Below are 12,745 nucleotides of genomic sequence, written 5' to 3' on the forward strand. Positions count from 1 at the left end.
AGATACTGACGCATTAAACGGCAAAAGAGAAGTGGAGGAAATTGTTAAAAAATCACCACCGAGAGATGTCCCCTCTGGTGCGACGGATAACCAATCCGCTGGACTCCGAAGATCTGAGCGCACACGAAAGCAGCCAGTTAGGTTTGATCCAAGCATTAACTTTGCAGCCTAATAGGTTCGAAGTAAATTTAGGGGTATATTCAAATTTAAGTGGGGGGAAATGTTAGAGCTGATCTGGTAACTCTTTAATTGTCAAGTTAAACATATAACGTTAAACATAAATGTCAATAACTAGAGATAGAAAGAAGACAGAGTTTCCGGTTGCATCTATCAGTGAATTCAATAAAGGTTCATAAAATTCCTATCGTGCTTTAATCCTGGAATCGTTCCACGCACCTTCATCACATTCTGTGCCAGTACTGGGCTTATGCATGTTGCGTTTTTCTTATCAGCTATTTGCCACTTAAACACGCTTAAATATTTACATACATATATCAAAAGAAGCTAGTCATCATCATTAATTGTCGCTTCACCGCCTAAACGATTTTGGCAGTTTCGTAGCAAGTTACATCAGTCATTCCGGCCTTGCGATAAAGGACGCCAATTAAAAGCGCCATGCGATATCAAGCATTTTTCCACCATCAACTCAGTGGAGATTTTCCCACTCTGCTGCGTGAAGCTCTCATCATACCCGTCCTGTTGTTCATTTGGGGATCATGAAGAGTGTCGTGAGAAGATAGCAGTCTTTGGACGTTGGCACGATTTATACGCCATATTGAGATTTATTAACTTTTAACGGTTATATTTGTCGGGATCATAACTAACGGGTTTTCGTTTGCACGATTGTGGGATTCACTATCTTAATTTTAACAACGCTAACGCTGTGTCATCCCCGCTAAAGATGGCTTCCTGCAGCTTTTTTGTCCGCTCTTTTAACCTTCTTTCACCCGTCGGATTTTCTAGTAAACTTTTCGATCGTTGCTCAAAGTCAATCCAAGACAAAAAAATGCAAGGAAAGCTCGTGCCCTGCACTTGCCAAGCTAAGACTCCAGCTATTAGCAGTGATACAGCTGTCAGATCTGGAAGCAGCAAGTGGTTTAAGTCCTAGGAGGCTTCTAGTATTTGCTAAGAGGGCGGTGTTATTTTATAACGTAGGTCCTGGTTTTTGATAGGGTTTTCAGTTTGGTCCTTAAAACAAACTTCTGGTAACACTACGGACCTAATCAGTCGGTGTGAGGTCCTCATGGACCGGCCAGTCCAACCTAACCTAACCTAAAGAAAAAGATAAAAATACAAAGAAATGGTAAGAAATTTATGAAAATTTATCGATTTGTTACCAAAAAGCTATCGATTTGTTATCGGTGAATATCAATTTGTCATCGGCGTGTTATTGGCTGGCTATCGAAAATTAATACATTTTTTTTTAATAATTTGGGAAAAATTTAAACAACGTGACATCAGGACGGACAAGGCGACAGCTGTTTCGATTATACCTTGTAAATCTCTTCAAAGCCTTTTCTCCCGGGAGTGGCAGTCGAACCCGCACTCCTACGATAGTTGAAATGGTTACAAACGCATTCAGCTACGTCATGCCTTAGTTGTTGTAAAGTTTTTCCCAATTGCCTTCTTTCGCATATATTATCTTCTACACATCACACAATTCGTATGTAGTTATGTGTTGAAGTTATGCATGTTTGTAAGGCGGTTTTCAGAGAAACTTGGTATTTATAGAACTAAAGCGATACGGGCAATCCCCGGTTAACTCACATAAGTAAACAACATTTGGTTAATTCGTTGTAGTTCTATAAATAGAACAAAAACAACAACAAATACCAAGTTTCTCTGAAAACCGCCTTACAAACATGCATAACTTCAACACATACGAATTATGTGATGTGTAGAAGATAATATATGCGAAAGAAGGCAATTAGGAAAAACTTTACAACAACTAAGGCATGACGTAGCTGAATGCGTTTGTAACCATTTCAACTATCGTAGGAGTGCGGGTTCGACTCCCACTCCCGGGAGAAAAGGCTTTGAAGAGATTTACAAGGTATAATCGAAACATCTGTCTCCTTGTCCGTCCTGATGTCACGTTGTTTAAATTTTTCCCAAATTATTAAATAAATTATAAAATTAAAAATTGCTTGAAATAAATATTTTCATACATTTAAAGCGATACGGGCAATCCCCGGTTAACTCATATAAGTAGACAACATTTGGTTAATTCGTTGTAGTTCTATAAATAGAACAAAAACAACAACAAATACCAAGTTTCTCTGGAAACCGCCTTACAAACATGCATAACTTCAACACATAACTACATACGAATTATGTGATGTTTAGAAGAAAATATATGCGAAAGAAGGCAATTGGGAAAAACTTTACAACAACTAAGGCATGACGTAGCTGAATGCGTTTGTAACCATTTCAACTATCGTAGGAGTGCGGGTTCGACTCCCACTCCCGGGAGAAAAGGCTTTGAAGAGATTTACAAGGTATACTCGAAACAGCTGTCGCCTTGTCCGTCCTGATGTCACGTTGTTTAAATTTTTTCCAAATTATTAAATAAATTTTTTATCGAAAAGTTATTGATTTGTTATCAAAAACTTAGAGATGTGTTATCGAAGAGTTGTTGATGTGTTATCGAAAAGCTCTTAATTTTTTATTGGAGTTCTATTAATTTGCTACTGACGTGTAATAGATTTATTAAAAAGTTGCCGATTTGTTATCGAAAAGTTATCGGAGCGACGCCAATTTGTAATCGGCGTGTTATCGAATGGCTATCGAAAATTTATATATTTTTTTTACCGAAAAGTTACCGATTTGTTATCAAAAAATTTGAGATTTGTTATAGAAAGGTTGTTGGTTTGTTATCGAAGAGCTATCGTTTTATTATTGGTGTGCTACAAATCAGGCCCGACGAGAGGTCATTTACCACTCCAAAGTCCGGGCCCGGGAATCTCAAAATGCTATTCAAGCTTTTTGCTTACAGAAAGTAAACAAACCACACCTTTAATCATCTTTCTTAGATAGCAACCATTTTAATTTTCAAAAAATTTTATAAATCTCTTAACGGGTCTGCACCCCGCATAAGGTGTTGTTGGTTTTTGGCGTCGGCTTTGTAGCATAAAGTTGAATTCGTTTTCTGTTGCAGCAGAAAAATTCGGTATGATGCAAATTCTTGTACAGCGATATACATGTATGCATATAAATATGTAAAATATGGTAATTTTGATGTTGAGATTTTGTTCATTTTTGTTTGGGGCCCGTATTTTTTTGCCCCCGGGCCCGGATTTTCTCTCGGCGGCCCTGCTACCAATTTGTTATCAGCGTGTTATCGATTTCTTATCTACGACTTATTAGGTTGTTATGTAATAGACTGATGAAGAAAATGTCTATGACTCATATTTAACTCTTCGATAACAAAACGATAAGAGATCAATAAGGAGCCGGTGTCTCAGCGATAACAAGCACGAGGAGATTCAGCATATTCGGCAGAAATACACTCGGAGTTTTTTCTACATCACAGTCGAGGGCATAAAAATGATGTTTGTTTCTTAATGAAAAAAACGTTTTCGAAAGGTGTTGATGTTTCTTTTTCCTCGCCATCAACCCTTCGTGTGGTAGGTGAGCATACTACCGCCACACCACGCTCGTCGATATAAACGCAGTGCAGGGAATTAAAGTACGTAGGCCTCGCAGGCGAGGTCGTGGCATGATATTTCTCTCAGTGCGCGCAATGGGAGTTAGTTATCGCAAATTGGGGATGACTAGCGTAACTTGTTACGTATCGCCGATAAAGCAGTAATTAATGAATGAATAAAACTGAAGGCCATCGAGCTCGATTTCAAGGCACACATCCAAGATAAAAATAATAAAGAAACCATAAATCATGGTCAAATTGGTACGACTTTTCTAATAAAAATAACATTACAGTATGGCTGATAAAAGAAACGGGGGCATTACAAAGTCACGGGTGAGACACTGCTAAGATTTTTTCTGCAACAAAAAATTTAGGAAATTGTGTATGTCTGATATATAATTTTTATTTTCCAACATTGGCGGTTGGGATTATGGACCATCCATAACTTGTGAAATTCGGACCAACTCTGGAAAGGTTTTCAAAATTGACTTTGTCATCTATTGTATATAGAAACTAAGATCCCATTAAACTTTTACCAAGGTTATCGATGAGTTGTCTATTTTTTCTTTATCGATAAGGTTTTTTGTCGAAAAGTGGTAAATTTTTTTTACGAAAAGTTACAGCCATGTTATCAAATAATTATCGATTTGTTATCGGAGTGTTATCAGTTTGTTGTCGACGTGTCGTCGATTTGTTTTCGCAAAGTTATCGAAAAGCTCACGATAACAAGTTGGTAATACTCCGAAACCAAATCGATGATTTTTTAGATAACTTTTCGCTAATAAATCGACAAGTTTTCGAAAGAAATATCGATACATTTTGGTTAACAGATCCATAACACGGCGATAACAAAATAGTAACACTCCGATAACTAACCCAAAACTCGATAATTTCGTTTACGATACGAAGCGCACGAAGCTCTTCTCAAAAATGGCACTAAAGTATGTATATGTTTCTGGTAAAGTAATTTCTGTTGTAGTTTAACTTCAAATCCTTAAAAACATTACTTTTCTACAAGTGCCTGTACTTATGCTGACACATCGAACTTCACGAGTACTTGGTACTAGAGGTTTACGCCGGTCACTTAATAGGCGGCGGCGTGTCCGGCGGGGCGACAAAGTGATCGGCGTAAACCTCTGAATTGAATGGCTGAACTTCAGAGTATCACATTGTCCACAACTAATGAATATGAAAACATATTGCTGACGTCAATGGTATGTTTGACGATCTGGATCAATATCATTAACTTGCGGATGAGTATCTGGTAGGCTTGTAAAGCGAAAATTTAATAACATAATATTTGGAAAGTTTTATTTATATGTATTTAAGGAAATCGACATTTCGGCCATTTCGGAAAGATCCGCGGTTTTTGCCTCAAAATCTCGCGGATCGTTCAGAAAATATCGGGATTAGCTCCTTGCGGAGAGAGGGAGAAATACTTAAAATGGTCACACTTTTGCAGCGTAGTTTCGCCGAAGGAGATGTTCTGGGCTTACTCTAATACCACTCGTCGGCACGATTTCTTTAAATCATTTGTGGGCTACATGTTGGTCACGCACAAAGGCGACTTACGGTTGCTATCAATTATCTACTAATAGTCATGACTCTCGCCGACAGAGGAGAAAGACGATGAGGTGAAAGACACTTTTTATGAGCAATTAGAACGCACATACGAGCACTGCCCCCGTCATGATATAAAAGTCGTGCTTGGCGACTTTAACGCCAGGGTGGGCAAAGAAGTTGTTTTTGGCCCTACAGTCGGAAAGTTCAGCCTACACAATGAAACTTCTCCTAACGGACTGAGGCTGATTGACTTTGCCGGTGCTCGAAACATGGTCATATCCAGCACGAGGTTCATGCATAAAAAGATACATCAAGCTACATGGCTGTCTCCCGATCGAAATACTCGCAATCAGATCGATCACGTTGTGATAGACGGACGGCATGCCTCCAGTGTTTTAGATGTGCGCACGATGCGAGGACATAACATCGACTCGGACCATTATCTCGTTGCAGCCAAAATACGCACCCGCCTCAACGCGGCTAAAACCAAGGAACAAAAAACACAAGGAAAGCTAGACGTCGAAAAGCTTCAATCACAACAGACTGCCAACGATTTCGCCACTCGACTCTCACACCTGCTCTCTGAGAGCACAACTCATCCTGAAGGAATACAGGAGCAGTGGGAGCATATCTCCAAAGCACTTCGTACTGCCGCCGAGGAAAAAACTGGTTACCGGCGGCCACGAAAAAACAACTGGTACGATGAAGAATGCCGCGATGCGACCGAAAGAAAAGACGCTGCCTACAGGGCTACGTTAAAATCGAGCGCGACAAGAGGAGTGTGTGAACGCTATCGTGACTTGAAAAGGGAAGCGAGACGCTCTTTCAGGAAGAAACAAGCAGAAGCAAAAACGGCGACCTTGTAACTGATGTCCAGAGAGTGTTTAGATTATGGAGGGAATACTTCTCTGCTCTCCTAAATGGAGGCAGCAATTCACCGCGCAGAGATGAAGAACCCGATCCCGCAATCGATGATGTAGGAATATATGTCCCCCCGCCCGAATATGACGAAGCTAGAATAGCAATAACCAGATTGAAAAACAACAAGGCCGTGGGCGCTGATGGATTGCCTGCGTAGCTATTTAAGTACGGCGGCGAAGATTGAAGCCCACCGTGAACCTGCTGATTGGACCTTATCAGTGCGGCTTCAGACCTGGTAAATCTACCATCGACCAGATTTTCACAATGCGCCAAATCTTGGAAAAAACCCGTGAAAAGAGAATCGACACACATCACCTCTTCGTCGACTTTAAAGCCGCCTTCGATAGCACGAAAAGGAGCTGCCTATATGCCGCTATGTCTGAATTTGGTTTCCCCGCACAACTTATACGGCTGTGCAAAATGACGTTGAGCAACACCATCAGCTCAGTCAGAATTGGGAAGGACCTCTCCGAGCCGTTCGAAACTAAACGAGGTTTCAGACAGGGTGACCCCCTATCGTGCGATTTCTTTAATTTGATGCTGGAGAAAATTATACTAGCTGCAGCACTTAACCGCACTGGAACAATATACTATAAAAGCGTGCAATTACTGGCATATGCTGACGATATTGATATCATCGGCCTAAACACCCGCGCTATTAGTTCTGCTTACTCCAAACTGGAAAAAGAAGCGGTAAAGATGGGTTTCATGGTGAATGAGGACAAAACGAAGTACCTGCTGTCATCCAGCAAAGAGTCAGCGCATAAGCGCCTTGGCAACCACGCTACTGTTGGCAGCCATAATTTCGAAATAGTAAAAGTCTTCGTTTATTTGGGAACCAGCATCAACACTAGCAACAACATCAGCACTGAAATACAGCGAAGAATCAATTTTGCCAATAAATGCTACTTTGGACTAGGTAGGCAATTGAAAAGTAAAGTCCTCTCTCGGCGAACGAAAATCATACTCTACAAGTCACTTATCGTACCCGTCCTGCTATATGGGGCAGAAGCATGGACCATGACAACAGCAGATGAAGCGGCTTTGGGAGTGTTCGAGAGAAAAGTTCTTCGAAAGATTTATGGACCTCTACGCGTTGGCCATGGCGAGTACCGAAGCAGATTTAATGATGAGCTGTACGAGCTATACGCAGACATCAACATAGTCCAGCGAATTAAAATGCAGCGGCTGCGCTGGCTAGGCCATGTTATGCGAATGAAAGATGATACTCCGGCCAAGAAAGTGTTTCTATCGGAACCCGCCTATGGAAGCAGAGGTAGAGGGCGGTCCCCACTCCGTTGGAAGGACCAGGTGGAAAACGATTTAAACTCCCTTGGTGTGACCAATTGGCGCCGGTTGGCGGAGCGAAGGAGCGACTGGCGCGCCTTGTTGGACGGTCATAACCGTTTAGACGGTTAAGCGCCAATTAAGTAAGTAAGTAAGTCATGACTCTCGTGGCACAGGTTTAACGATTAGCAACAATGCTGACTTGTTGTCATACTTTCGTCGACGTCACTTTCCTGGAAGCTCTAGGTGTAGCTCCGAAGACTTCCTGACGGATGTGTTTGTCGCGCTATGCTTCCCAGCTACACCAAAAAAACACCTTAAAACATGAGGAAGTAACTATTCGGCCAAGGGTGCCGCCCTCGACATCATAAGCAGTCTAAGTGGATATCATTGCGTAACTCATGGCTGAAAATCGTATAATCCTTGGCGCATCTACATAATTTAAACTTACAAGGACCGTGGATAAAGTTTTTAGAATGTAGACCAAAGTTTGCAGACGTTTATGTTCGATACATTGACTATTGAAGTCATCGGTTCCGGCCTTATGATATAAGAGCTCATTATGGATGACCGCCTTCAGTTTCAAACTAGTTCGACTATCCCCTACGTTAGGGTAGTAGAACACCCGGTCATTTATTCAACTGTCTTGAGAAAGCTTTTGCTTCACCACTTTGAGTGTTCTTGCAAAGGACATAGCCTAACCTGGTTAAAAAATGTGCCTACGTATTCACATTTGTAACAGGAGCCGTATTTATTAAACACGATGGATAGGCTACATATATCCAATGTGATTCACTCCAAGGGACTAGTTGGGGATAGGGTTACCAACTTTAGGAAATGCCAAACCGGGAGACTTGGGTGTTGAATGATGAAGTGTGAATTAAAATTAATATTTTAAAATTAAGATTTCAGACGCTATTTTATAGTTAAGCAAATAAAGTGATTTTTAAAATCCGTCTCATACTTGTTGAAGATACATGCAACTTAAGTGTGAGCTGAGAATCATTTCAAAAGAGAATTTAAACCACTGGATTTTGCATCACTGATTTCGATTATTCTTTCAGCCAATCGGGATTTAAAATTCGGCATCTTTTCGGGTAACTTGCTTTTTTAACAACTTGAACACAATTTGAAAATATGTTCGATATTTTGGGACATTTTATTTAAATTCATTGTTCTTTATTAATTTTTGAAAAAATTATGCGAAGTGAGCATTTAAATTTATATTATAATTTTTCTTTAAGTGTAATGTTTTAATAACTTGGTGAATTCGGTGATGCAAAATCCGTGTTAAGCTGGCATTGAAAGCGCCGCGCCTGTTTTCTCAAATATCTTTTGAACGGTTAGAGAGTGTTAAATTTCGCAATTGGATTTTTATAACTGGCAGTGATGCCCTTGATAACCCTTTATATATACAAAGATTATCGAAAATAAAGATGTTGCAGGCGCAAACTTCGGTGGAAAGCAGCGGAGCGTAACAAATCTCTAGTAGGTCACTTTCACCACACCAAAAACTTTAACACAATTTTTTAAATAATTTAAGCACAGAAATACACTGATTGGAGTTTTAGAAAGTAAAAGTTAAAATTCTGAACACATTAGTGTACAAATAATTCTTAAATAACAAATACAGACAGTGGTAAGTGGTGAATGTGACCTACTAGAAGTTTTGTGAAGCTTGCTTCACACGATTTTTCGTCCCTGCAACATCTTACTTTTCGATAATCTTTCATATATAGTAGCCGCCGCCGCCGCCGCCGCCGATTAGCGTCGTTTTTCGGCGGCGTATATATCTACTTGGTACTCACGCCTCTTCTTCAGTGAACCACGGCGGTTATCAAAAAGTAATCTTAAAATTAATCTTAACTAATTAAACCAAATTAAAAATAAAAAACAGCACAGATATATCTAAAAGTTAATACTCACCAAAACATAAGCGTCGAAAGTGGATTCGACCTCTCGCGCGGATTTTCCGGCAACTCATCTGCTTTAAATGATTGCATGACTGTGGTGAAGTTGTTTTTGTTTTTATAATTTGCTTATTTTCGTAGTTGGCAGTGATAAGTTATTTGTTTATTTGTGTAAGTGTTTTTGAATTTCACAACATTTAAATACTTATGTAACTGCAACAAACAATAAAATTATAAATTTAAATATTTCCGTATTGAGATCCATATTTATATACTCAGTTGAGCAGAGCTGACAGAGTATATTAATTTTGTTCGCATAACGGTACCCCGAACAGCATAAACTAATCGAGATAGATATAGACTTCTATATATGAAAATGATCTGGGCGAAAAAAGAAATTCATTTAGCCATGTCCGTCCGTCCGTCCGTCTGTCTGTCCGTAAACAAGATAACTTGAGTAAATTATGAGGCATCTTCATTGCGGCCACCGTGTGATGCTAGCGTGATCCGCCTACCACACCGAATGCCCTGGGTTCACACCCCGGGCAAAGCAACATCAAAATTTTATAAATAAGGTTTTTCAATTAGAAAAACATTTTTCTAAGCGGGGTCGCTGCTCGGCAGTGTTTGGCAAGCACTCCGAGTGTATTTCTGCCATGAAAAGCTCTCAGTGAAAACTCATCTGCCTCGCAGATGCCGTTCGGAGTCGGCATAAAACAAGTAGGTCCCGTCCCGCCAATTTGTAGGAAAAATTAAAAAGGAGCACGACGCAAATTGGAAGAGAAGCTCGTCCTAAAATCTCTTTGGACGTTATCGCGCCTTACATTTATATCTTCATGAAATTTGGTATGTAAGTTCCTGGGCGCTCATCTTAGATCGCTATTTAAAATGGACGAAATCGGACTATATCCACGTTCGATATCGAAAATTTCGAAAAACCGGAAAAGTGCGATAATTCATTACCAAAGACGGATAAAGCGATGAAACTTGGTAGGTGGGTTGACCTTATGTCTTAGGAGAGCACCATTTTATTTGTAAACAGTATCCACAATTTCTTGCACGTGTGCAGCTGTGTACCTAGATACTTAACAAAATTTTGAAGATTCTTGTTAAGAGTTGCTAATTTTGATAACAAATTTTCTGTATTTCAAACACTTTAGTGAATACATACATATGTATGTACATATGTGTTTGTGCGTTGTGTGTTTGTTGTGGTTTAACCCCCAAACCTCCTCCCCCTGGCCACGCGCCTGCTTTGGAGCACTTTATTTTATATTAACAAGATCTTGCTTTTAATTCGAAAATGGTCCACCCGTGACCCCGTGACAAATGCTGTCCACCCGTGACACTTATATTTTGGATTTTAGCAATAAAACCATTTAAGAAAAATTTATTATTTATATGAAATTTGGTCTTCCAAATGTTTTTTTTATCTAAAGGTGTTTAAACAACACAAGCTACTTTTATTACTACTTCGCAGAGATTTTATAATATATAACTTCGCTAATGGATTGTGTATATTTTTATATAATTTGCAAATATACAAAGATATAGTGATTGTGTTTACATAAAAGTAATGTTTGAATGTTAAGTGTATCAACCTATGTATATATAGAACCAGAAATCTCCAGCTGGTGTTATCAGAATGCTTCATCAAAGATGAAACATTGCGTGTGACTGTCCCACCGGTGACGATGGAACATCCCAGACGTCTAACTGAGCTTGCTTTATCTTTTGTCTTATGCTTTACTTGTTGCTTATTTTGCTATGCACTCTGAATTTATTTTTTTATTTTCTTAGGTATAATAGAAAGTTATGTTTTCTGTAAATTTTTATCAAATTATTTTTAAGTTTTTTCTTTGTTTCACTTTAATTTGTTTTTTTTTCGGTTTTTTCGTTGCTGCCGTATTTGTTCAAGAAATCAGAATTGTATCACATGAATTCAATCATTTCGCATTTCAATCTACTTTACTTAAAAGTACTCAACACTCCACTTAATTCAGTAAACAAGTATTTTTATCAATTAAAAAATTCATACATTTATTCAGCAATAATCGACTTATTAGAATTATTTGCACCAACGCGCGATCTTTTCATTCCACACATTGTTACGGCCCGCCCCCAACAGACTACTTCTAAAGAGCAGTTGCTTAGCACTTTTATATCGATCGGCGCTATCCAGGGCTGCCAGGCACGCAAAATATGTATTAAGGAATTTAATCATACTCATCCTCGTAGTTTTTAGGAATATCGAATATATAACTTTATATAGGTTGTTATATTGACATTCTATTTTTGAAGGATATTGCTTTAGATCTACGGTAGTTACACTGTCATTTCCTTAATTCTGCTTTGGCTACCGCCTTAGTTTATAAGGGAATAGCATAGTTAGAAATGCCCGTTTCTCAACTATTTTCGACAGGCATATACCATACACCATTTTTACATTTTCCCTATGTACGGCACAATATTGGATTGGACTTTCCAGTATAACCCTTATCTTCGAGAGCTATGTATAATTATGCCGAAGCAGGAAGACTCGATAAATATCGATATCCATTTCAGAAGGCAAGGATTTGCCGTAGTGTATGCAGAAATTTTACGAAGATCGTTTATCTACATGTACACTGAAAGAAATGGTGCTAGTAAAATCAACAAATCGGTTCTGTTGTTCTTGACTTAACAGAGATTCGGTGAAATCGATCGAATTATGGTTAATTCGACCGAGTTCTTTGTCAAGCGAACAAATTAGTTTAGTCATTTCAACAGAAGAGAAATTGTCGCTCTTAAGTTAACAAAATTTTGTAAAATTGACAGATTCCTAGTCAATCTAACTGATTTTTTTTATTAACACAACTGATCTTACAGGTCATTTCAACGGCTATCAACTGTCAATACATGAGCAAATTTCAAAGAGAATTTTACACTCACTGCGCTCTCTACTTTGCACTTATGACGATGGTGCCACTTGTTAAAAAAAAACACCAAAATAAGAAAATCATCAAATCGAAAAAACACACAAAATGGGAAAACAACAAAAAACTAGTTTTCAGTTATCAATACAAAACGAAAAAACCCTTTTTTGAATTTACCGTGCAGAAAATAATGAAATACCGGGACACCGATCTATCGGGTACAATTTTGAAACTTCTCGTCCAAGCGAAATGCAAAATTGCGCCCTCTTGTTGCAAAAGTTGTGCTTGAACGAACAGGATTTTTCCAAAGTTAGTAACATTTTGTTCAAGTTTTTATGAATGTTGATGTTTCCGACAAAATAAAAGTTTGAGTTGTTTTGGAATCGTTTCAACTTAAAGTGCTACGAAAATTAAACTTGCCGAATTACATGTAAAGTTACTCCAGTGGTGAATTACCTTCTTGTGATTTGATTCTTTACTTTTCTATAACTTCCAAGTTCTCT

General features: G+C 38.8%; 1 protein-coding gene across 1 annotated transcript in view; it reads right to left on the minus strand.

Annotated features, from left to right (window-relative positions):
* LOC137253406 (probable multidrug resistance-associated protein lethal(2)03659) overlaps positions 1-11,445 on the minus strand; it is a 31,756-nt gene extending 20,311 nt beyond the window's left edge. The window contains exons 1-2 of the mRNA XM_067790266.1: positions 10,895-11,445; positions 9,344-9,540 (exon numbers count right to left, since the gene is read on the minus strand). Coding sequence (XP_067646367.1) covers positions 9,344-9,420 — 77 coding nt within the window. The 5' untranslated portion in view covers positions 9,421-9,540; positions 10,895-11,445. The remainder of the gene's footprint in view (positions 1-9,343; positions 9,541-10,894) is intronic.
* Positions 11,446-12,745: the final 1,300 nt, after the last annotated feature.

This window comes from Eurosta solidaginis, chromosome 1, assembly GCF_040869045.1.
Source record: "Eurosta solidaginis isolate ZX-2024a chromosome 1, ASM4086904v1, whole genome shotgun sequence".
NCBI lineage: Eukaryota > Metazoa > Arthropoda > Insecta > Diptera > Tephritidae > Eurosta > Eurosta solidaginis.